Source organism: Triturus cristatus, chromosome 4_1, assembly GCF_964204655.1.
Source record: "Triturus cristatus chromosome 4_1, aTriCri1.1, whole genome shotgun sequence".
NCBI classification, from domain to species: Eukaryota; Metazoa; Chordata; class Amphibia; order Caudata; family Salamandridae; genus Triturus; species Triturus cristatus.
This window is the reverse complement of record NC_140585.1, coordinates 24,922,716-24,947,720: the sequence shown is the minus strand read 5'-3', so window position 1 is coordinate 24,947,720 and position 25,005 is coordinate 24,922,716. Positions and strand designations below refer to the sequence as shown.

Here is a 25,005-nt window from a genome sequence, read left to right as displayed (position 1 = left end):
CTGCACAAACAACTATGAAACGTTGAAAGGAGTCTGGAGCTCAGTTGGACATCACCAGGAGAGGAGGGAGGTGGTGTCTGCCAGTCTCGTGAGCATGCATTCTGCCGCACAAGTACCAGACACTGGAACATACACAAGACACCGGGAGCCTCTTATAGGTGTCTGGCGCTCAGAGTCAGACATCACCAGGACAGAAGGGGGAGAGTGTGAGGCCACGCCCACCTCTTCAGCGTCTGGCTGCCTGCTCACTGCTGGGACAGGCTGCTTGTAGGGTGATGCTCTGTGGGGGGCAGGCTACTGCAGAACCCCGAATCAGAAGCGGGGGTATCTGCAGGGTGAGCTGGACCCAGAGCTGAACCAGAAGACAGCACTGCAGCCTCCCTGGTGGTCCCCCTACTGGTCCATGCAGGACAGACACCTCGGGTCCGAGAGTGCATGAGGTACCGAGGGCTGAACCCACCAGTGGGGGGGGGTCACTGAAGGGGTCCGAGTGAAGGCCAGGGACAGATGCCTCGGAAGAGACCGGTGCCTCACCTGGGGCGAGGGGTCCCACCTGCCCACACAGGACAGGCACCCCGGGTTCGAGAGGGCATGAGGTACCGAGGGGACTGAACCCACCAGTGGGGGCATCACTGAGGGGGGGTCGTGTGTGAAGGCTAGAGACAGATTCACGCGAGAGACTGGTGCCACGCCTGGGGCTCGGGGTCCTACCTGCCCATACAGGTAGGACGCTCGGGGTTTGACACGGCATGCGATGCCCCCACTGGGGGCTTCAGTCCTAATGGGCTCACTGAAGTGTGTGTGTGGGGGGGGGGAGGGGGGGTCTAAAATAGATACTGAGCAGCAGAGGCCCTGAAGAGACCGATACTTAGAATGAAGACCGTTTATGAGATTCCAGATTCTCGGATGCGCCCCCTCTTTGATAAGGAGCCCTGTGCAGGCACTATGTAGGAGCAGTGCTTAATTTGTGCCCCTGCTTTCCGGTGCTTAGCACCGGCACCTATTTCAGAGGGCCGGGACTATAAATCTTTTCTCCCGCGATCAAAATTCAATAACTTTTCAAAATAAATATGCCTGCCTGGATGGCTGCCCGATATGTTTTCACAGCCTTGCCATGTGTGATTCTGGCATGATGCATGTGCATTGTGCATCAGTTTTACTTTCCAGGACTGTGTGCCTTTGTTGACTCAGATAGAGACCCTTCGAGTGCTGCCTGTACTGGGCACAGGCGTCAGCGCGAGTCCTGCAGTCTCAAAGAGCGCAGAAGGGGATTGATCTGTCAGTCTGTGTGACACTGAGGTCGAACTCCGGAAAATGTCCTAGGCGACTAAATCAAGGGAAAGTCTGCTAAAGGCGCACTGCCTCCCTCCTTGTCAAAGATTGGGGTTTGCGCTGCCTCAGACAGAGCTCCGTTTAGGTCTGTCTTTTGCCCTCATCTCGTACAAAAGTTTAGAGCTCCGGTTTGGAGGTGGTTAGGGTTTTTTATGCAGTGCTTCATTTGTCATTAAGGGGTTTCTAAGCGCTCCTTTAGCACGAGAGGCAAACTGATGCCGGGAGATGCAAAGAGTGGTTATGATCAAATGATAAAGGCACGGTAGGAAGCTGGGATTAGAACGGAGCTGAAAACTTCACAGCCTCGCTTCTTACCCGGCCTGTGCACATTGGCATTACAGCCTGTGGGGGGCGCTGGGCGACTCACGTGCCTGACCCTGAACTCGTGGATCACTGCACCACTGTGTTAAGAATGCCTACTGCCGCATCATACCAGCACCCGCCGGCTGTGGGCATTGCACTGGCCCAGTACATGTTACTAGTTTGGGGCTAGTAGGCAAGCACTTCTCCAGAGCCGATTCATGTTCCTGGTGCAGCGCGCTGAAAGTACTGCTAGGCACACTGGACTACCCCCACAATCCAATGCATCTGAAGAATTTAAACCTCGGGCACCACAAAGCGTATGCCTACTAGGTGATCACATTACTAGTCTTAGTCTCAGTTACAAATGCCACCTCCGGCCATTTTGAATAATAATCCATCATGACTAAAGCATACTTTTCCACTGAACCTAAACCTTCAAACGGCCCACATATGTCAATAGCCAGCCTTTCCCAAGCTTTTCCTGGAAGACTCACAGGTGTTATTGGTGAATCTCTCATTACGTGAGATTTATCACTGCACATACATGATATACACTCTCTCACAAATCTTTCTAAATCTCTATCCATGTTAGGCCACCAAAAATCCATTCTTGCCTTCCTTTTAACTGCTGACATTCCACTGTGCCCCTCATGTAATAAATGCATCAACTTGGATCTTAACATCATTGGCACCACTAATTTGTCTCCCCGTCTTACTATTCCATTTACAACAGATAACTCATCCCAGACATCTTTATACATGGCAATGTCTTCTTCCATTCTTTGGAGACGGTAATTTTTTGATCACCTTAACTAAAGAGTCATCAGCAGCTATAGCATCTTTCCACTCTTGTTCATTAATAGAATGAAGAAGATCATCAATGTTGGCAATCAAAACATCATCATCATCATTGCTCCCATCCAAGTTATTATCCGCCGGTAACCTTGATAAACAATCCGCATTAACGTTTCTCACCCCTGGTACATATTTCAATTCAAACAAATACTCCTGTAATCTATAAATCCACTTGGCAATGCGTGGAGTCGCTCTACTTGCACCCTTGGTTGTGAAAACGTCCAACAGAGGCCTATGGTCAGTACGAAGTTCAAATTTTGTGCCCCAAATGTATACACGGAAATGTTGCACACCCCACCAACACGCTAAAGCTTCCTTCTCTATGGTGGAATACGATAACTCTGCTCCCTTGAGTGTACGTGAAGCAAATGCGATCACATTCTCTTTGCCCTCACACTTGCATTATTACCGCTCCCAGGCCATATCCACTTGCATCCGTCACTAGGATTGACTTGTTTTGTGGATTAAATGATCTTAAGGTAGTGGCATTAGCCACTGTTTTCTTAACTGTGTTAAAAGCAATTTGGCATTCTTTGGACCATTCAAAATTCGCTCCCTTCTTCATAATATCCCTCAAAGGTTGTACAATGTCAGAAAAATGATGTACAAATTTGGCGTAGTATTCAGCTAAACCTAAAAATGATCTTAACTGGTCCTTGTCTGCTGGTGAAGGAGCATTTTCTAAAGCTTCAACAAGATTCAATTTAGGTTTTATGCCCTTATGAGACAACGTATGTCCTAAATAATCAACCTCAGATTTGCAAAATTTGCACTTTTCCAAACTAATGGTTAGCCCAGCGTTTTCAAGTTTTTGCAACACATCCTTCAAAACTCTGTCGTGATGCTCTTCAGAATTTCCCCACACCAATACATCATCCTGGAAAACCATTGCATTCTTAATATTGTTTAAAATCTTTTGCATAATCCTCTGAAACACCGCTGATGCCGAAGCTAGCCCAAACGGCATCCTTACAAATTGGAACGCACCTTCAGGGGTAATAAATGATGTCAGATGCTTGGATTCCGTTTGCAAACGTACCTGATGGTAAGCACTCGACAAATCCAATGTTGTAAAATACACCCCACCCTCAATACAAGACAGCATTTCATTTATGCGGGGTAGAGGATACCTGTCTACCCAAATACAGTCGTTCAAGTCTCTCAAGTCCACACACATGCGGATTTTTCCATTAGGTTTGTGCGCGATCACAATAGGACTTAACCATTCGGATGCCTCTATGGGTTCAATAATCTTCTCCTCACATAACCTTTGTAACTCGTCTTTCAATTTTTCCCTCAAAGCCAAAGGTACAGTGCGCACCTTATGTACTTTTGGAATTGCGTCCTTTTTTACAACTATTCGATGTTCAAATCCCTTAAGACAACCTAACTTGGTACTAAATAATTTTGGAAAATTCTCTACTCATTTTTCTTTTTTTCCAACATCAGTTAAAAGTACTTGTGACGGGTGATTAGGATTAAGGATTATACCTAAATCTTTTTGTTACATCCACCCCAAAAGGCATCTGCCGGACTCTACTACGTATATTTTTGCCACGCTTTGCCTATCCTGGAAATTTATTTTGGCATTGAAGTATCCAATAACCGGCAATTTTTTGCCACAATAACCTAAAGGTTCTACATCAGTGGGGATCAATGTGATGGAACCCAATTTCTCCCATTTGGTTTTATCTATTAGAGTAAATGGTGAACATGAATCAGCCCACATTTGTATCTCTGTGTTATTGACGGTAATGGTGCACTTCGGTGGAGAATAAGATGTTGATAGCTTGCCCTGCACTGAACTAACTTGTTCAATTACCATAACCTCAATATCACTTTCCTCTTCAACACTTTCACCTTCATTTACATAGACATTGTCAATTGTGTTGATTGTTTTCTTTATACTGGGCGCGTCACTAGTCTTACATACCCGTGAAAAATGTCCTATTCTTTTACATTTATAACACCTACTTTTCATGGCCGGACAATGTGCATAATCAGCACTGTGTCTGTAATTTCCGCATCTATAGCAACCTCTTCTGCTATTCGGCTCTTGTTTTTTACCCAGACTAACCTTGTCCTCATCATTATTTTTGACCAGTTTTTTAGACTTGTAATTCACCGCACATACTTTATTAGTATCGTTTTCACTTCTAGAATCACCTTCAGCCAACTCTTTCACGTATAGTGAAGTATTTTCTAACCGCCTAGCTATTTCTATAGATTTATCTAAAGACGGATCTTTTAAATCTAAAAGTTTTTCCTGTATTCTCTTGTTGTTGGTTCTGTTTATGAGTTGGTCTCTAATTATTTCATCTCTCAAATCTTTGAATTTACAGGTAATTGATAGTTTCCTTAATGCGGCAACATATTGTTCTACCTTTTCACCTTGTTTTTGTGCACGCGAAAAAAACTTATGTCTTTCAACCACTGTGCTTAATTTTTTACCAAAATGGTCTTCTAACGCTGCTAAAGCCATTTCATATACATCTGGTTCATCATCATCCTCATCTAACACATCAGCATTCCTAATGTTTTCCTGAAAACTAGGTAACGTGTTCAGAACATTTCTTCCTTCTATTCCTAGACAAACTTTCAAAATAGCTAATTTCCTTTTAGAGATGAACACATCCCCCCCAATAGCTTCAAGATAGGTAGTAAAAGCTTCCTTCCAATCATTCCAGTCCATACATGGCGGAACCGGTTCTTGTAGGAATGTAGGTGGAACAGGAATGGAAGATTGTGTAGCCATGTTTTTGATAATAACCTTTCTATTACCAAATGTACACAATGTTAACTAAAACTAAAAAATGTCGCTTTTTCTTCTACTTAGTATACACTGGATGCTGGATGCTACATATACACATATATTAGTTCACCATCCGTTGTTGATCAACTTCTTGCAGTTTGGTGTTCCCTTATGTAAACGTTCCCCTTGTGTGTTTTATTTATTACACACGCCGTTAAAACTATGCTGGTCGTCACTCCACTGCTCGCGTGTGCACCGATCACAGTTCTTTCAAGTACGGCGTCCTGCAACCTCAATAACACGTTGCTGAGCAACGGTTCGGAAGACGTGTCTCCTTCCGTGCGTGCCTCTGTTTCCTGCGCATGCGCTTCCCGTTTCTGCAGTTCCTCCTCCGAAATGGCCAGGAAATGCTTAGACGATCCCGCTAGACGACCTCTCCGCCCATCGTGACCCCGCCGACTCCGCAGATCAGGGCAATGGACTCCTCACTTCCTCTGCGGCACAGCTCGGCAATCTATTCTGTCTCTGCAGCTCCGGTAAGACGCGCGATCTCGTAGAACTTTCTCTCAGTTGCTTGGTAACAAGTCACGCTCAGTTGTTATTTGGTTTTGAAATTCAGCGACGACGGCCAGGAGAATTTAAATAATGACTCCAAATTACTCCAAATTTAAGCAATAGTTTCCTCAAGCGCATCCAGACAAAGAGACTGACGTTCACATACGTCAATTGCTCGGCTGGGGGTCCACACCTTCGGTAAACTTCACGCTTCCAAGTGTTCTTAGGAAAAACTCGTTACCAAACAAGCCTTTCAGTATTTCTTCTATTTGATTCTTCTTTAAGGGGCGTATCCCATCCTCGTCGCCATTTTTAAGAAGTAAGAACAGCCTTTTCACAGTGAAGTTGAGTCTTTATTTAAGATATGCACAGGGACCCCCTAGCCATCCTCTCAGCTCCTCAGCCAAAGTCCTTCTGTCGTTATCACACTCCAGATTCCACAGAAGAACCCTGTTGCCAGGCGCTGATGGATGACTAGGAAAGTAGTGATAATACAACAGTATTGCACCAGGTCCACCTTGTGTATATGGTGTAACTATTGTGACAGTAATCTGCCAGGGCACTTCAGTGCTCGGAAGCAGCCTTGCTGGCAAGTGGCGCTTTACCAAACACAAAGTTAAGGAAATTAACTAAATTCATCATCACTGCAATGTACTTGTATTGAGCGCAAGACAGCAGACAAAATGTGCATCGTGGGAGCAAAATAACGGTGCCCATCCTGCCAGCACCTCCGTAAAACATTGCACCCTTTCACACTCAGTCGATTCTACCCAGAAAAAGTTAGTTGAACTCAGAGGTATTGTTTTATCTTCATCCTCTTACCACCCCAATCGCAATGTTTATACATAAATGGATCCCGCTCCATAGCGCTCACTGTAGAACTTCAGTGCATGTAGGCGCTTCATAGAGATTACAATATGGATTCGATGCATAGTGAAGTCGACAGAACACAAGAATTCAAATCATATTTCAGGCACTGGGTTTCTGCTCGGGCATTGTAATTTTTGGTAGATATGAACATTTCCCTCATTCAGATACATTGTTTGAATGAATGCAGTTGTTGTGAAATAAGTGGACTGTTATAATCCATGTCATGATTCTCAAGCAGTAATTTATTTTTGATTTTGGCGGCTTTCGCGTTGTCCACATAGGTGGTGGGCATGATAATTGGGTGGTGCCAGGAATGTAGCTGGGTGAATTCACTAGAGGTTGCGGCTGCCTGCTAAGAAAAAGTTTGAGCACCGCTACTTATTTTGTTACAAATTAAGCACTGTAGGAGGTTAATGCGAGGTACCTCTGTGGGGTCACTTTCAAGGTACCAGGTGCGGTGCCATCAGTGCTGGGCACCTCTGGGTTGCAATGCGCTCTACAAGTACGTATACCATAACAGGTGGGCACAGCAGTGTGGGGTACCCAGAAGAGGCGGCACAGAGCTTTAAGAGTCACCAACGTCGACTGTCCTGATGAAGCTACAGCAGTAAGCAGCGAAACGTGTCGACACCCCAGTGACCAGTCAGGAGGCCGCTACTCTAGTGCAGGCGTCTGGTGCCGGACAGCAGGTGGCACCAGGTTCATAGGGGCTTCAAGGATCGAGAGATCACTGCACTCATTGGTGACGTCAGATAGTTCGGCATCGATGGATGATCACCCGAGGCTTTCCCGTTTTGGGGGGGGTTTGCATCTCGGGGGCCAGAAGGATGACCTTGCTTTTAACAATTCGGTGTTGCCACAGTGCCAATATCAGCAACGCCCCCCATCCCACATACAGCAATATTAGTAAATAAACCACAGGGCACATTGTGGGGAAAATTGCTGCAGGTTTATTTGCATACCAAATATGCCAACATGGTGGGTTATTTTACAGGTGATCCAAGGGCAGGCAGCCCCTCCCCCGCCCGATGAGCCACATTACACCGTGGCCGTCCCAATCTGTGCTTATGAATTTGGGGGATACCCCCTCCCGCCAGTGGATCACTAGTCCACCCCCTTACTAGTCCACCCCCTTACTCAACCCCCCCCTCCGGAGCGTTCCAGGCAAACCCGGTTGCTCAGGCCCACAACCGCCCCTAGGATTAACGGGCACTAAGGGAGGGACTGCCGTGGAATGGCAGGGTAAATAAGCTGCCAGGTGGCTGGGGAGAGGCCCTTATACCCAATCCCCTGCCCACCCCCTACTGAAGTGACTGACCCGAGGAGGGTCCTACACACTAGCCTGTCTCGTGTGCCCTCATGTGGCACTAAGGCGGCTGCCCTCTTAGGGTCAGGTCACTTCCAGGCAGATCAGTCCCTCTTTGAGGAAGTCTGGGCGGATGTAGAGGTTGACGCGTAGGAGAGCCCCGAGGGACTCTGTGGTCCACGGGGCCCTCGGATGAGTATAGGGCTGGGGATCCGCGTTTCTAGACAGGTGATGACCCGGTCAGATGCTGCGCCCTGAAGCCTCGACTATCCGCTAGGAGACGCTCGTCCACAGGGTCAAAGGTCACGGACAGGTCCAGGAGGACTGGTACCCAGGTCAAAGGTCACCTAAAGAATACCTGCTTCTGGAGTGAGCCCGGCAATGACCCCCCCCCCCCCCCACCACGTCTCGTTTCCTCTCAGGGGGCGCAGAGGTTACTGCCACCGGCACCTCGATACCTTAGGATGGCAGTAGGGGCGTGGGGTGTAGTGTCAGTGGGCCGCTCCTACCTTCTTCTGGAGCGAGTGTACCACGAGGGCTTCTGTGAAAGGGCTCATTCCTGACCCTGCTGTGATTGGGGGGGGGGGGGGGGGTGATTGAGTGGAGAGTCCAGAGGTCAGAACACGAGCGATCCTGTTACTTTGATCCACAGGTCCTTAATCGATCAAGAGTCCTCCTGGTTACGAAGGTGCTTCCGGGGAGACTTTGATCTTTAAGTTTTCAATGGAAGGTACAGAGATGAGTGACGTGATGCAAGTTGGAAGTCTAGAGAGAAAGAAAAAAAAAAAAAAAAAAAAGCCCCCCCCTGGGTAGAACCTGCAATGCCCAGAAAAAGACTGACTGAAGCCACGCGTCACTTGTCACCTTGAGGTACACCAGGCTGCGCCCTGAAGCTCAACCTACAGGTCACTTGTCCTGTGAGGTAGAGGCCGTGCGCTCACACTGGCCCCTCCCTTACTCGCCCCCGTGCGGGGTAGAGGCTGTGCGCTCACTAGCCCCCGTGCGTTCACTCGCCCCCGTGCGAGGAAAGGCTGTGCGCTCACTTGCCCTGTGCGCTCACTCGCCCCTCCCTTACTCGTGCCCCCCCCCCCCTTGTGGGGTAGAGGCCGTGCGCTTACACTCGCCCCTCCCTTACACTCGCCACTGTGCGAGGTACAGGCTGGTAAACGGCCACTACAACGCGGCCATTTCCACTCATGACCATAACCACACATGCATTACAACGCATGCGTGGTTACAAGAAAAGCCTTTACCAGGCATGCCTTTAGTAAGGCATGTGTGCTAAAGTTAAAAGGAATAAGCATCGGCATAGCCAATAAGTCTCGCCTTTGGGACCTTATAAGGTCGCTCCACACACCGCGCAGCTCCCTCCGTGAGTGCCGGGACCCTTGACCCCCCCGCTGCTGCCTCGCACAGCCGTGCGATCGGATTGCCGTTCTGCAAACTGCTTGCCTGTCTGTGCCCCTGACTTGGTATTTCGTTGTGCCCACTGTGCCTGTGATTGTATTCGTGCCTTCTGTGCCCCTGAAGTTGTTGCTGTCCTATTGTCCTTTCCCACCGCTTTCCCCGATCGCCGCTGCTCCCCTGCGGCCCGGCCCCCTTTTGCTTTCTGTAGCCCGCCCATTGGCCACCCCGCTCCCGCCTCCCAGCTGGTCCTCCCTCCCACTTGGCCATTTATGGAGGTCGCCGCGCGGTGGTGAGCTGTGACCTTTGCTCTTGCCTGCAGGGCCGGTCGCTCCACACACCGCGCAGCTCCCTCCGTGAGTGCCGGGACCCTTAACCCCCCGCTGCTGCCTCACACAGCCGTGCGATCGGATTGCCGTTCTGCAAACTGCTTGCCTGTGCCCCCGACTTGGTATTTCGTTGTGCCCACTGTGCCTGTGATTGTATTTTCGTGCCTTCTGTGCCCCTGAAGTGGTCGCCGTCACATTGTCCTTTCCTGCCGCTTTCCCCGTCCACGCCGCTGCTCCCCTGCGGCCCTGCCCCCTTTTGCTTTCTGTAGCCCGCCCATTGGCCACCCCGCTCCCAGCTGCTCCTCCCTCCCACTTCGCCATTTATGGAGGTCGCCACGCGGGAGCGCAGCGGACGAGCGCGCCGAAGGCGCGCCAAGGCAAGCCCGTCTACGCCCAGTGCCAGGACCCCTGCCGATGCAAGACGACCCGACAGACCTACGACGCCGCCGCCCTTAACGCACTCAGCGCCGGCCGGAACCCCGCCTGCTGCCGGGCCACCCCGAGACACATCCACGGACCCTTCACCTGCAAGTTCACCTGCCTCTGAACCGGCACCGCACCCGCAAAGCCGAACACCAGCAACAACCACCTCAAGTGCATCCTACTCAACACCCGCTCCGTCCACAGACACGCCGTGGAACTGTGGAACCTCCGACACAACATCACCAGACGTCGCCTTCCTCACAGAAAACTGGATGAACGTCTCCTCGGGCCCCCGACATAGCCATCCCGGACAGGTACAAGATCATCAGGAGGGACCGCGTCAACCAGACCAGAGGAGGCATCGCCATCGTCCACAGGAACACCATCCGCATCACGACCAACTCCAACGACCAACTCCAACGACGCGAGCACCTCCACTTCCAGATTCACACCGACCCCAAAGACTACTCTGAGGCACCCTCGTCTACAGACCCCCGGGACCATGCACACAATTCAGCGAAGACATCACGGACTTAATCAGCCCGCACGCCCTCCCCTCCGCAGACTACATCCTCTTAGGGGACATCAACTTCCACCTGGTGTACAACAAGGACCGCAACACCTGCTGGACAACCTCGCCAACCTCGGACTCAAGCAACTGGTCAACACCCCCACCCACTACGCCGGCCACACGCTTGGATCCCGTCTTCTCATCCAGCAAGCACATCACATTCAGCCACTCCACCGGACTGACCACAGCTGCGTCCACTTCAGCTTCAGAAGAAGCTCGACCCACCACCCGCAACAGGTTCCCCACAGAAGCTGGAGCAAGATCACCGCCGACCAGCTCACCACCTCCCTCAGCCAGAGCCCACCCGCCTGCACAAAGGACCCCAACGAAGCAACCCGCAACTTCACGCAGTGGCTGACCACCTGCGCCGATGACCTCGCACCACTGAAGAACCCTCCCAGCAGACCCAGAAGCAAGAAGGCATCCTGGTTCACCGACGAACTCAAGGACTCCAAAAAGACCTGCCGCACCCTCGAGAAAACCTGGCTCCTCGACCGGACCACTGACAACATGACCGCCCTCAAGCACGCCACCCGCAAGCGCCACCAGCTTATCCGCACCACCAAGAAGAATTCACTGAAGGAACGACTGGACAACAACGCCCACGACAGCAATGAACTCTTCACCATCGTCAAGGAGTTCTCCAATCCCAGCACCGGCAACAACGACATCACTCCGTCACAAGATCTCTGCGACTCCCTCGCCTCATTCTTCCACCGCAAGATCGCTGACATCCACAACAGCTTCGGCGCACCATCCACGCACCCATCCGTCAAACCAACCTCCGCACCTGGACCACGGTGACCACCAAAGACACAACCCGCACGATGAACACCATCCACTCCGGATCTCCAACCGACCCCTGCCCCCACCACGTCTTCAACAAGGCTGACTCCACCATCGCACCCCAACTCCGGATCATCATCAACACCGCCACCTTGCCCGAGAGCTGGAAGCATGCCGAGCTCAGCGCTCTACTGAAGAAACCGACAGCGGACCCCACCAACCTCAAAAACTTCCGCCCCATCTCGCTCCTCCCTTTTCCTGCTAAAGTCATCGAGAAGATCGTCAACGGACAGCTTTCCGCCTTCCTCGAGACGAACGGATCCCTCGCAGTCGAGTGTCAGAGCCAACCACAGCACCGAGACCGCCCTCATCGCAGCCACCGACGACATCCGAGCCCTGCTCGACAACGGGGAAACAGCGGCACTCATCCTCCTGGACCTCTGCAGCGTTCGACAATGTCTGCCACCACACACTAGTCCAACGCCTCAGCAACATCGGCATCCAAGAGAAGGCACTGGAGTGGATCATCTCGTTCCTCGCCAGAAGAACACAGTGAGTCCGCCTCCCCCCGTTTCGATCCGAGGCCACCGAAGTCATCTGCGGCGTTCCGCAAGGATCTTCACTCAGCCCCACCCTCTTCAACGTCTACATGAGACCTCTTGCAGCCATAGCACGCCAACACAACCTCAACATCATCTCCTACGCCGATGACAACCAACTGATACTCTCCCTCAGAGACCCCGACACCGCCAGAACCAGCCTACACGAAGGGATGAAAGACATCGCCGAGTGGATGAAGAACAGCCGCCTGAAACTGAACTCAGACAACACGGAAGTCCTCATCCTGGGACCATCGCCCTCCGCCTGGGACGACTCCTGGTGGCCCCCCGCCCTGGGCACCACGCCCAAGCCGACAGACCACACATGCAACCTGGGCTTCATCCTGGACTCCTCACTGTCGATGACCAGACAAGTCCACGCCGTCTCCTCATCATGCTTTCACACCCTACGCATGCTTCGCAAGATCTTCCGATGGATCCCGACCGAAACCAGGAAGACGGTCACCCAGGCACTCGTCACCAGCCGGCTGGACTACGGAAACACCCTCTACGCCGGAACCACAGCCAAGCTACAGAAAAGACTCCACGCATCCAGAATGCCTCTGCCCGACTCATCCTGGACATCCCCCGACGCAGCCACATCTCCGGCCACCTGAGAGACCTCACTGGCTCCCCATCAAGAAGAGGATCACGTTCCGGCTCCTCACCCACGCACACAAAGCTCTCCACGACCTGGGCCCCAAGTACCTCAACGACCGCCTGACCTTCTACACGCCCACCCGCCAGCTACGGTCTACTAGCCTCGCCCTTGCCGCACCACGCATCCGAAGAGCCACCGCCGGAGGCAGATCCTTCTACCTGGCGGCCAAGACATGGAACTCCTTGCCCATCCACCTTCGGCTGACCCAGGACCATCTCGCCTTCAGGAAACAACTCAAGACCTGGCTGTCTAGAGCAGTAGCGGACCCTTCCCCCCCCCCCCCCCCTAGCGCCTTAATACCCTTCCGGGTGAATAGTGCGCTATACAAATGTTATGATTGATGCAACAGTTGCATAACTAAATACTTCTAATGTCCCAAAAGCGAGACCTATTGGCTATGCAAAGCTGTAAAATGATCGCGATCAAACATCAAAGCGGCCGCTAAAGTTTAAGTAATCGCGGTAAAGCGCGGCGCGCGCGCGCGCCCATGCACTGTAGCTCCAGGCTGGCCTGGTAGCACTTTTTGGAGCCCTCTCAACAAGTCTCACCAGACCAGCGCATGCGCTGGGTCAGGCGAGACCTAAAGAGTGGGTTGGGGTTTCCCACCCCCCCAAAAAAGAGCATGGGATTAAAAAAGGGGGCTTGGGGCACCCCCCAAAATAAAATATTTAACAAACGCACCCGTTTCCGTCATTTAAAGGAAGGCGATGTGGAGGCAATCTGTGTGTTAGGGGAAACAGAAGGACACTTCCGCTTCCTCTTAACAGACGTGCAAAGTCACCAAGGAAGATCGAGGAGAGGAGAGGGGGAATGAGGGGGTGGTGTCGCACAGGGGTACATTTAAAGGATACATTTTTAGTGTGATATCATTTAAAATGAAAATGCCATTAAACAATAATTTAACAACGAAAATCGTAAAAGTATGCGTTTAAAAGGCATTTTCGTGGTAAAGGATATGCGGGGTGCTGGCATTTGCGTTGTAACGTATACGTGGTAAAAGCATGCGTTACAACGGAAAGCGTTGTAAAGTCATACAACCCTAGGTACTTCGGCAAGATACCCCCGCCCCTTCGAGGCCCCGCCCCTCACACGGAGATAGTTGTAGTTTGCAGGTGTATGAGGCGCAGGAGCGCCTAGAGTGGGAGCTGGTTGTGAAGCAGCGCTAGACGCCCAGTGCCAGCTGCGAGGCAGAGCACATGCTGCACAGGCCCCGTGAGGCAGGAGGCGCCTAGAGGCAGGGGGAGCTAGAGTCCAGGCAAGTTGCTATGCGCGGTGTGACGTCATCCCCCAGGGTCTGATCAGGTGTTTTCACAGAAAAGGTCTCAGGGGAGGGAGGTACTGGGGAGAAAAAACACGCTGTGCTGCCTGCTGCCCCCACCACCCGCCCATCCTACCCCCACCACCCCATCATACCCTCTCAAGAGGGGCCCGACTGCCCCCACCATCCATCCATCACCACCCGTCCTGCCCGCTCAGAAGAGGCCCGGCTGCCCCCACCACCCCGTCCAACCCCACCACCAGTCATACCCTCTCAAGAGGGGCCTGGCTGCCCGTTCGACCCGTCATCATCCCCCCCCCCCCCCCAGCACGGCTGACCCCACAACCCATCCTACCCCCTCAGAAGGGGCACGGCTGCCCCCACCGCCCATCCTACCCCCTCACAAGGGGCACGGCTGCCCCCACCGCACATTCCACCCCCTCACAAGGGGCACGGCTCCCCCCCCCCCCCCCCCAGCACGGCTGACCCCCACAACCCATCCTAACCCCTCAGAAGGGGCCTGGCTGCCCGTCACATCCCCCAACCCCCTCCCCGGAGCACGGCTGACCTCCACAACCCTCTCTACCGAGGCCTGGCTGCCAACCCGTCCTGCCGGGCGGGCACAGGCCTCGCTGGAGTCCGGCCGTCCGCCGCAGGGCCCCCTCTGCCCACGGGCGCCTAGACGAGCCCGCATGGGCTTCGAAGCGCTGCACTCACCTCGCACGTTGAAGTAGATGAAGGTGTAGTCGTGCACTGAAAGAGAAGAAGCAGTCAGTGTGAGCCCAGCTCAGTCTCAGGAAAAGGGAAAGATGCAGAAAGGAGCATTGGTAAAGACAACAGGCCTGGCTCGTAGTCCGAATACCAGGGAGACAACACCGCACAGACCTCGCAGCACTGCAGGGTGAGGTGGCACGGGGCCAGGATTGGCTGCACCCACGCATTGGGGGCTAGATTGGATGGTTGTCGTTCCATATAGCGCATACATTACCGGTGCCTTAGAGCGCTTTACGAGGTTTGGGAGGGAGGGCGGTGCCAGGGGCTGGGAGAGCGGTCTGGACAAGGTCGTGTGGTAAGGCGCGCACTGGGCCGGGATCGGAGCTGTAGTTCGGGCGCCTTTCTGGGCACTAGAGGCAAACGGAGACGGGAAGTTGATTTAGGCTCTAACCCTTGAGATTTGGCGGGTTAACTGGGGCCGTCCACTGGGCAGACACTGCACTGGTTGGCGCTGGACAGGTGTTAGGCATAGCCACCGCTGGACAGGTTGGCGCTGTAATAAAGGTGAAGGCGCGGGACAGGTGTCATTTCTGGCCACCGGTTGGCGCTGTAATAAAGGGGAGAGAGGGACAGGTGTCAGGCCTGGCCACCGGTTGGCGCTGTAATAAAGGTGAGAGAGGGACAGGTGTCAGGCCTGGCCACCGGTTGGCGCTGTAATAAAGGTGATGCGCTGGACAGGTGTCTATCCTGGACACCGAGGCAGCGGGGCTGGAGTTACATCGGGGGCTCACAACCTACAGTGCATTCAAAATCTAAGGCTTGCCCCTGAACTTGGAGGGACCCGGTGGGGAGGGGGCGTGCCCCTGAACTTCGAGGGAGGGGGAGCGCCCCTGAACTTCGAGGGGGCGGGGTCGCATGCTCCTGAACTTCGAAGGAACTACTGACCTCGAGTAGCTGAAGGGGGCTGACCTGGAAGAGCTCGGTGGCCCTGGTGGACCCGCCCCCACCCCGAGAGTGTGAGGCCAGCAGAGGAAACAAGCATTGGCATAGCCAATTGGTCTCGCGTTTGGGACCTTATAAGTGTTTAGCCATGCAACAGTTGCATAACTAAATACTTATAAGGTCCCAAAAGCGAGACCCATTGGCCATGCCAAGCAGCCGCGAAAGTGATCGCGATCAAACATCAAAGCGGCCGCGAAAGTGAAAGTAATCACGGTGAAAGCGCGCACATGCACTGTACCTCTAGGCTGGCAGCACTTTTTGGAGCCCTCTCAATAAGTCTCGCCAGACCAGCGCATGCGCTGGGTCAGGTGAGACCCAAAAATACTGAGGTGGGAGGGGGGGGGGGGGTGTCCACGGGACAGAGGGGCTGGGGACTGAGGGAAGAGACCGAGCATAGAGGGAGAATGGGAATGGATGGAGGGCGGGCAGCTAGACGGTCAGAAGCGACATGACCCGGTCACGGCGCTACCGCAGACTCACTGTTGCTCGTGGGCGTCTCAAAGCCGGGGCTGAGGACGGTGCAAAGGCTGTCTGGGCTGCGGCGCGTAGGGCTGGGGCGGGCGATACTTCTGCTGCTGCACCTGTGAACTGGACAAGGAGGAGACCAGAGGAGCCTGAAATATGCTACGGGGTTTCCTTTTATAAGCCTCAGGGAGTCACATGACCAGTGCTGAGTCATTCCCCAGCAACGACCCTCCCCCTCCCACACAATCCTTAAAGGGAGAGGGGCCGCTCTCATCTTGTGCAACCAGGCTGTGCACTGATACTGTGCACGCAGAGTGCCAAGCTTGGCACCCGGGCTGTACACCGACCCCAAAATTATACATGACGTGTGACCCCCCTGTACGCCTATGGCTGTGCCCCAGTTCTGTGCATCAGACGACGGACTAGACTCGGCACTGAGTTACAGGCTGTGCACTGACAGTGCACTCAGACTGCTTTATGACTGAATGTCCACCCGGTCCGTGCACTGAACTCAGGTACGGAGACTGTGCACTGACAGTGCACTCAGACTCTGCTCTTGGCCTGACTGTTCACCTGGTCTGTGCACTGAACTCAGGTACGGAGACTGTGCACTGACAGTGCACTCAGACTCTGCTCTAGGACTGACTGTTCACCTGGTCTGTGCACTGAACTCAGGTACGGAGACTGTGCACTGACAGTGCACTCAGACTCTGCTCTAGGACTGACTGTTCACCTGGTCTGTGCACTGTACTCAGGCACGGAATCTGTGCACTGACAGTGCACTCAGACTGCTTTATGACTGAATGTCCACCCGGTCCGTGCACTGAACTCAGGTACGGAGACTGTGCACTGACAGTGCACTCAGACTCTGCTCTTGGCCTGACTGTTCACCTGGTCTGTGCACTGAACTCAGGTACGGAGACTGTGCACTGACAGTGCACTCAGACTCTGCTCTAGGACTGACTGTTCACCTGGTCTGTGCACTGAACTCAGGTACGGAGACTGTGCACTGACAGTGCACTCAGACTCTGCTCTAGGCCTGACTGCTCACCTGGTCTGTGCACTGTACTCAGGCACGGAATCTGTGCACTGACAGTGCACTCAGACTCTGCTCTAGGACTGACTGTTCACCTGGTCTGTGCACTGTACTCATGCACGGAATCTGTGCACTGACAGTGCACTCAGACTCTGCTCTAGGACTGACTGTTCACCTGGTCTGTGCACTGAACTCATGCACGAGACTGTGCTCTGACGGTGCATTCACACTGTGCTCTGTGGCCGTGCCCAGAGTGTGCACAGGCCCGGCTCTAGGATTTTTTCTCTGGGTGGGCTACAAAGAAGCTTGGGTTGGCCATGAAGATGAATGGGTTCCGGTAAGTATTTCAGAGATTCGATAGTTTAGGTGTTGGCATCTGCCCTCTTTAGACATTTTGTAGACCATATCTACCACCCGGAGAGCTCCAGACTTCGCTTCCTCCGATGCCCTCTGGCTTTGGGAAAGGGACGGACTTTGCTTGTCAGATGCGGAAGGTTCAGGCTGAAGCGTGCTCCTTCTGTGCATCCGCAGAACCCTCTCTGCTGCCACGCAGGGCCCTTTACAGCTGGGTGAGCTTTGGCCATTCCAGCCTCTGGGAGCCTTGGTTCTAGCGCCCATGCGCCTAGAGGTGGCCCTTCTAGCAATCCTATCGCCCCCTAATATTGAGTTGTTTGGGTGTTTTGTAAATTGTATTTGGCTTACAATTGTGTAAATTGTGCTTAGTGAGCACCCAGTGAACTGGCCATAAACGAATCCCTATACTAAACACACCTAGGAAGCAGATCTACTCAGCCTAGACATCACTATACTGTGCGCTGCACAGCTCTGCTTAGCCCCTCATTTAAATACAAAGATTTCAACATGAGTTAAGGGTACAATGGGGCCACACGATGAACCATAAAACATATCGCTAACGTACAGATATACATCTGAGAAAGTGCTAAAAAAACATAACCGTGCTATAAAAATGCTTAATTCTAAATATTCATAAATATTAAACAGTACAAAAATAACGTGTATTATTATAGTGTTATAATCCTTTTTCTTTTTAAAAAGCACCTCAGCTTTGTTTCAGTATCGGTTAGAAATTGTTCCGTAAGTTCTTTCTCTCCTTATGCGCTGCAGCCTGTAGCACCTTGAACTTGAAGAACAGGTGAACGCTTTTTAAAAAACCTTAAATAAATAACCATTTGTATTTTATGTGGAATCTGTTACCTCATACTTTGCCACACGTGTTCCTATCAGTCGACCCCGAGACACCCATTTTATAAGTCTCATTAGAATGAAATCCTGAGATGACCCTGCTGAGAATCAAAAACGTGTCCGGCTGGTTATCCATTGGCAGGGCCACTGGAACTATGCGGCAGGGAAGGGTTAAATTATGCGGCAGTGTTGACTAAATTATGCAGCAGGAAAAGGCAAACTATGCAGCATAATGCGGCACATGTTGTGATTGTATTGGTTTATTAATTTGATATTTTTACGCTTGCTAACACTAGACATAGATTGCACCTCATTGGCACCAGTTAAACACGTAAATAAAGCAAAACGCAATCAGAAGGTGACCAGTCAACCTTAGGAAAGAACCTTCCATTCCGCACCACAACATGTCAATGGGCTACTATAACTTTTGAACAATTTGAGATAAAAACAACCTTTTTAAAAATCTGCAGATTATGCAGAAGGTAATAGATTATGTGGCAAATACGGCGAACCATAGCTTTGCGAAAAATGCAACGTCGGCACAATTGCATAATTCCAGTGGCCCTTGCCATAGGTCCCTGCACAAGTAATCACTCTATCACTTGTACAAATGAATGTGGCGTGATTTAATGTCATGATGCGTCGAATGTTTTTTCATTTAGCCAATGAAAAGAAAAAACAGTTCTCTTTTTAAACTTTTTCCATTCATTTTTTTAATGTAATGCTGCAAGTTAGCAGTGGCCTCACAGCAGGAAGAAAATAAAACAAACCCTGAGTAGATCTATATTTTAATTATAAACTCATTTTCACTAACTCTTTTGGGAAAAAGACATCATTTGCAAAGCGTTTGTGTCATATCACATTTTTGCAACTCCTAGGTACCCTGCAGCCTCTTTAGTGTGAGTGAGTAACAGTGTTCAGGATGTCTGTGCGGTTCATTTGCACATCATAGCAGCATGCATCCCTGCTGATTTCACACCTGTGCCCAGACCTGGAACTAGTGCATGTCAATGGTGTTACTAACTAAATAAACAATGAGGCAGGCCACAATGGGGCTTTACGCCACCGAGAAACATTAGGATCAAAAACGCTCCTCGCTTTTCAATTCAGAATGGCCTAGGGTGGGCCAGGGTGTTTCTTGGGTGGGCCTGGCCCACCTGGCTCACCCTCTAGAATCCGGACCTGCTGTGCAACAAGTCCATGCACGGACACTGTGCTAGTGCCGGTGCATGTAGACTGTGTTCTGTGCACCAAGCCCATGCACGGCGACTGTGCACTGAGCCCATGCACGGCAACTGTGCACTGGGCCCATGCACGGAGACTGTGCACTGAGCCCATGCACGGCGACTGTGCACTGAGCCCATGCACAGAGACTGTGCACTGACCCCATGCACGGCGACTGTGCACTGAGCCCATGCACGGAGACTGAGCCCATGCACGGAGACTGTGCACTGAGCCCATGCACGGTGACTGTGCACTGAGCCCATGCACGGAGCCTGTGCACTGAGCCAATGCACGGTGACTGTGCACTGAGCCCATGGACAGAGACTGTGCACTGAGCCCATGCACAGAGACTGTGCACTGAGCCCATGCACGGAGACTGTGCACTGAGCCCATGCACGGTGACTGTGCACTGAGCCCATGCACGGAGCCTGTGCACTGAGCCAATGCACAGTGACTGTGCACTGAGCCCATGCACAGAGACTGTGCACTGAGCCCATCCACGGAGACTGTGCACTGAGCCCATGCACGGCGACTGTGCACTGAGCCCATGCACAGCGACTGGGCACTGAGCCCATGCATGGAGACTGTGCACTGAGCCCATGCACGGAGACTGTGCACTGAGCCCATCAACGGCGACTGTGCACTAAGCCCATGCACGGCGACTGCACTGAACCCATGCACAGAGACTGTGCACTGAGCCCATGCACGGCGACTGTGCACTGAGCCCATGCACGGCGACTGTGCACTGAGCCCATGCATGGAGACTGTGCACTGAGCCCATGCACGGAGACTGTGCACTGAGCCCATACACAGAAACTGCACTGAGCCCATGCATGGCAACTGTGCACTGAGCCCATGCACGGACACTGTGCTAGTGCCGGTGCATGTAGACTGTGTTCTGTGCACCAAGCCCATGCACAGAGACTGTGCACTGAGCCCATGCACAGAGACTGTGCACTGAGCCCATGCACGGCGACTGTGCACTGAGCCCATGCACGGAGACTGTGCACTGAGCCCATGCACGGAGACAGTGCACTGAGCCCATGCACGGTGACTGTGCACTGAGCCCATGCACGGAGACTGTGCACTGAGCCCATGCACGGCGACTGTGCACTGAGCCCATGCACAGAGACTGTGCACTGAGCCCATGCACAGAGACTGTGCACTGAGCCCATGCACGGAAACTGTGTACTGAATCCATGCACGGACACTGTGCACTGAGCCCATGCACGGAGGCTGTGCTAGTGCCGGCGTATGTAGACTGTGTTCTGTGCACCACGCCCATGCACGGACACTGTGCACTGAGCCCATGCACGGAGACTGTGCCAGTCCCGGCGTATGTAGACTGTGTTCTGTGCACCAAGCCCATGCACGGAGACTGTACGTTGTGACCCTGCATGGACATTGCACTAAGACCATCTGCCCTTAATGTCCAAGTTCGCACTGTATTCCTCTGCACGGTCGCTACGCTCTGTTCTGCATTGTGTGTATACTTGGCATTTTTTAACTTGCTTTTACTGGGTGTTAATGTGTTTTTAAAATTGCTTTTAATCATGTTTGACTGTAATGAAGTTAGCAGCCTAGTAGTTGGGGGGGCGGAGCAAGTGGGGTGAAGGGGAGAGGAGGAGTCGACACTGGATGAGAGCAGTTAAAGTAGGGACAGGGCCGAGGCTAGATGTATAGAATAAAGCTCCAGTTACAACCACCAGTAGTGTGTGTGATTACTTGTAGCGCGATGCTACAACTGGTGACGAGGGCGGGATGACCGAGCCCCACCGCTCATAAGAACCCCATGAGGACACCGTGTCCCAGGCAACGTCGAGGAGAACGCTGCGATCGCGCCAGAAGCGTGTGCTTTGAGGGAGGCTGATAAGCGCAGAAGTCGGGAGCCCACCCCGACCCTGCCTTGCACCCCGAGAGCGACAGAGAAGTGCCCAGTGTAGGGGACGCTGTCCCTGAAGGCCCGCTGGCGAGCGCCGCCGAGCACCGCGAAGTCCGGGCTTGAGTGCCCATCGACGTCGGAAGATCTCACACCAGATGAGTGAGTCTTGGCACGTTGTTGCCTGAAGGAACGCGGGAATCTGCAGAATAAGGCGGGAGCCCACCCCAACCTCACCTGATAGTAGCCGCCGGTGGGGAGATGCAGGTCCTGATGTGTGCTGCCTCTGAAGCTGCCTGCCGGTGAGTCCGGAGTGAAAAGAGGACCGAGTGAGCCCTGAGAGCAAGCCTCGTGTGCATGTAGTGATAGCAGCCATCTTGGAGTAAGGCACTTTTCAAGACAGACCCCTTGATTGTTGTAGAGCGGCCATTTTGAAGTCAGGCATACAGTAACAGAAACAAGCACTGACAAGAGCAAGGAAACAAGCATTGGCAAGAGCAAATAAACAAGCAATGGCGGAAAGGGAAAAAAATAAACAAGCATTGACAAGAGCAAGTAAACAAGCATTGGCGAGAAGAAATAAGCAAGCATTGACAAGAGCAAATAAACAAGCATTGGCGAAAAAAAAACAAGCACTGACAAGAGCAAGTAAACAAACATTGGTAAATGGAAATAAACAAGCATTAAAAAAAGCAAAGAATAAAACACTGGCGAGAAGAAGTAAACAAGCATTGTCGAGTGTGAACAAGCAAGTAGCAGTGAGAAGACATAAAGAAACAGGCACCAACAAAGGGTGAACAGAGAACAACAACACCATGGTGACCCCCAACGTCTCGCCACAGCGGAAGCCCCTCGTCGCGGGAGGATCACACCTGCGAGCTCCTGAACCTCTGACCGTGACCACGGGAGGGAGTACGGGCCCCAAGTGGCAAGAATGGTTGGAAGACTTCGAAGACTATATCGAGGGATCTAAAGTGATGGAAGACAAAGAAAAGTTGATTGCCCTCCGCAACCTAGCAGGACGGGAAATAAGCAAAATTATCAAGGATTTTTCGCCTGCAGATACTGGAACATATGACAAGGTGCGTGAGGCACTGAACAAAAAGTTTCTCCATAAAAGAAACGTGGACTATAAGCGCTACACTTTCCACCAAGCGCGTCAAGGAAAAGAGGAAGCAATGAGCGCATTCATCACCCGGTTACGACGGCTGTCGAGACACTGTGAGTTTGAAACCTTCTCGCCTGACGCTGCTATCAAATCGCAAATCATAGACGGCTGTCACTCAGAAACACTCAGGAGGCGGCTACTGAGGAAACCCCACGAATTGGAAGAGATTGAAGAAATGACTCGTATATACGACCAAGCGGAAGAACACGCCGCCACCATCGAAACAGGACACAATGGCCGTCAGGAGCAAGCACACCGTGTTCAAAAACGACCTCGTAGCAGAAGGAAGTATTCGCGGGAGAATAAATGGAGACAGAGACCGTCGTCTCACCAACGACGCCCGGAGTACAGGAGAAGAGAAACGGGGCGAAGGGACCGAAAGCCAGAAAGGACTAACCAATGTTATCGGTGTGGTTATGACTATCCTCATATAGACACCTGTCTGGCCATGGGTCAGCGATGCAGGAAATGTGGGCGATCCACCACTTCGAAGCCATGTGCGGGGACTATCACAAAAAAAGGCGAGGTGAGACAACAAGATCGTCCCGCTCTGACACAAGGAAACATCACATACGAGCTGTTCAAGGAGAGCCCAGGCGGTCTCCAGGCTCATCACATTCCAGCCGGGAATCACACAGGTCACGATGGGAACGCAGATCCCCATCTCGGGACTCGGGATCATCGTCCTCCAAAGACTCGACCTACACTGTGGAATACTTGAACATGATTGCGGACCCTGATCAACTGAAAAAGTATCCACGCCTAGACATTAGAGTAGGGAATCACGACACCAAATTTGTAATGGACAGCGGAGCCTCGCTGAATTATATTCCAGTCACGGAACACGAGAAAATGGTCCCGAAACCCCCACTAACTTTTGCACCGGTCCGCGTCTTCACGTGGATGTCCAAAAAACCTCTCCCCTGCCTGGGTAAATTCAACACAACACTCACCCATGACAACATCACCATACAGGCGGTCATACATGTCATCAAAGGGCCTGAAGCCGACTGCCTACTTAGCCTCCCCACGGCTGAGCGTCTTCGTCTGGTGGAAATATTATTCAAAGTCAACGATAATCAGAACTGTGTCAGCAAGTTTCCCAAATTATTTCAAGGCTTAGGCAAGCTGGAAGGTTGTCAAATTCAGCTGCACATTAACGAACGGATCAAACCCGTTGCGCAGCACCCACGACGTGTTCCATTCCATCTTCAGAGTGCCGTCGAGGACGAACTTCAGGAACTCCTATCCGCAGACATCATTGAGCGCACGGATGGCCCGACCCCTTGGGTGTCGCCGGTGGTCATCGTTCCTAAAAAAGGGACCCCCAACAAGGTGAGACTGTGCGTTGACATGCGCCTACCCAACACCGCAATTGAAAGGGAGCGACACCCTGGACCGCATCTGAGCGATATGATTGCTGCACTGAATGGTGCAAGGGTCTTCTCGAAGCTAGACCTGAACAAAGGTTATCACCAGCTAGAATTAGACGCCAGATCTAGCTACATCACCACGTTTGCAACTCACCTAGGACTTTTTAGGTACAAGCGGCTGAGCTTTGGTGTCTCGTCGGCCGCGGAAATCTTTCAGGAGGCAATCCGTCAAATCATTCAGCACATCCCCAACACCCTGAACTATAGCGACGACATCCTGGTCTATGGGTCGGATGTTCGTGAGCACGAGATCGCTCTTGATCGCGTTTGCCATGCCCTGTTGGATGCGAACTTGACGCTGAACAAGGAGAAATGTGAGTTTCACCAGGCCACTTTGAAATTCTTTGGCCACATTTTCTCGGACGAGGGCATGAAACCGGACCCGGACAAGATCGCGACCCTGAATAACACAACTGGCCGAGCTGCATTGGCTGCCTTTGAGGCAACGCATTGCCTTCAAGGCCCTCTGCCTGGTCTTCAAGGCACTACATGGAGTAGGACCAAGACCTCTTCAACGTCTGTTCTCCTGGTACACCCCCACCAGAACACTCAGGTCCACAACTGCCGTCCTTGCGAGAGTGCCCAGATGTAAGAAGGCCAGGATGGGAGGAAGATCGTTCAGAGTAGCTGCAGCCAAGCTATGGAACAGTCTACCTGTCGACATTCGCCAAATCTCTCATCTCCTCCCATTCAGGAAACGAATCAAAACATGGCTCTTTCCTTCACCCCTATAAAAATTCGGCCAGCCCAGTTCACCCCCGTCAATAAACCACAGGAGTAGCTACCAGCGCCAGGATACCTGCCAGGTGACAGTCGCGCTTTATAAATATTTTAAATAAAATAATAAAAAGAGCCCGCAGGATGTAAATGACTTGAG

At 52.1% G+C, this 25,005-nt stretch overlaps 1 protein-coding gene across 2 annotated transcripts in view; it reads right to left on the bottom strand.

The window, feature by feature from the left end:
* Window positions 1–16,399, bottom strand: part of LOC146839354 (glutathione S-transferase P 1-like) — a 37,338-nt gene extending 20,939 nt beyond the window's left edge. Inside the window, exons 1-2 of one of the 2 annotated variants that reach the window (XM_085651347.1) lie at window positions 16,201–16,399; window positions 14,722–14,757 (exon numbers count right to left, since the gene is read on the bottom strand). In XM_085651347.1, coding sequence (XP_085507473.1) covers window positions 14,722–14,757; window positions 16,201–16,399 — 235 coding nt within the window. The remainder of the gene's footprint in view (window positions 1–14,721; window positions 14,758–16,200) is intronic. The other variant, XM_085651348.1, reaches the window with a different exon arrangement.
* Between the last annotated feature and the right edge of the window lie 8,606 nt (window positions 16,400–25,005).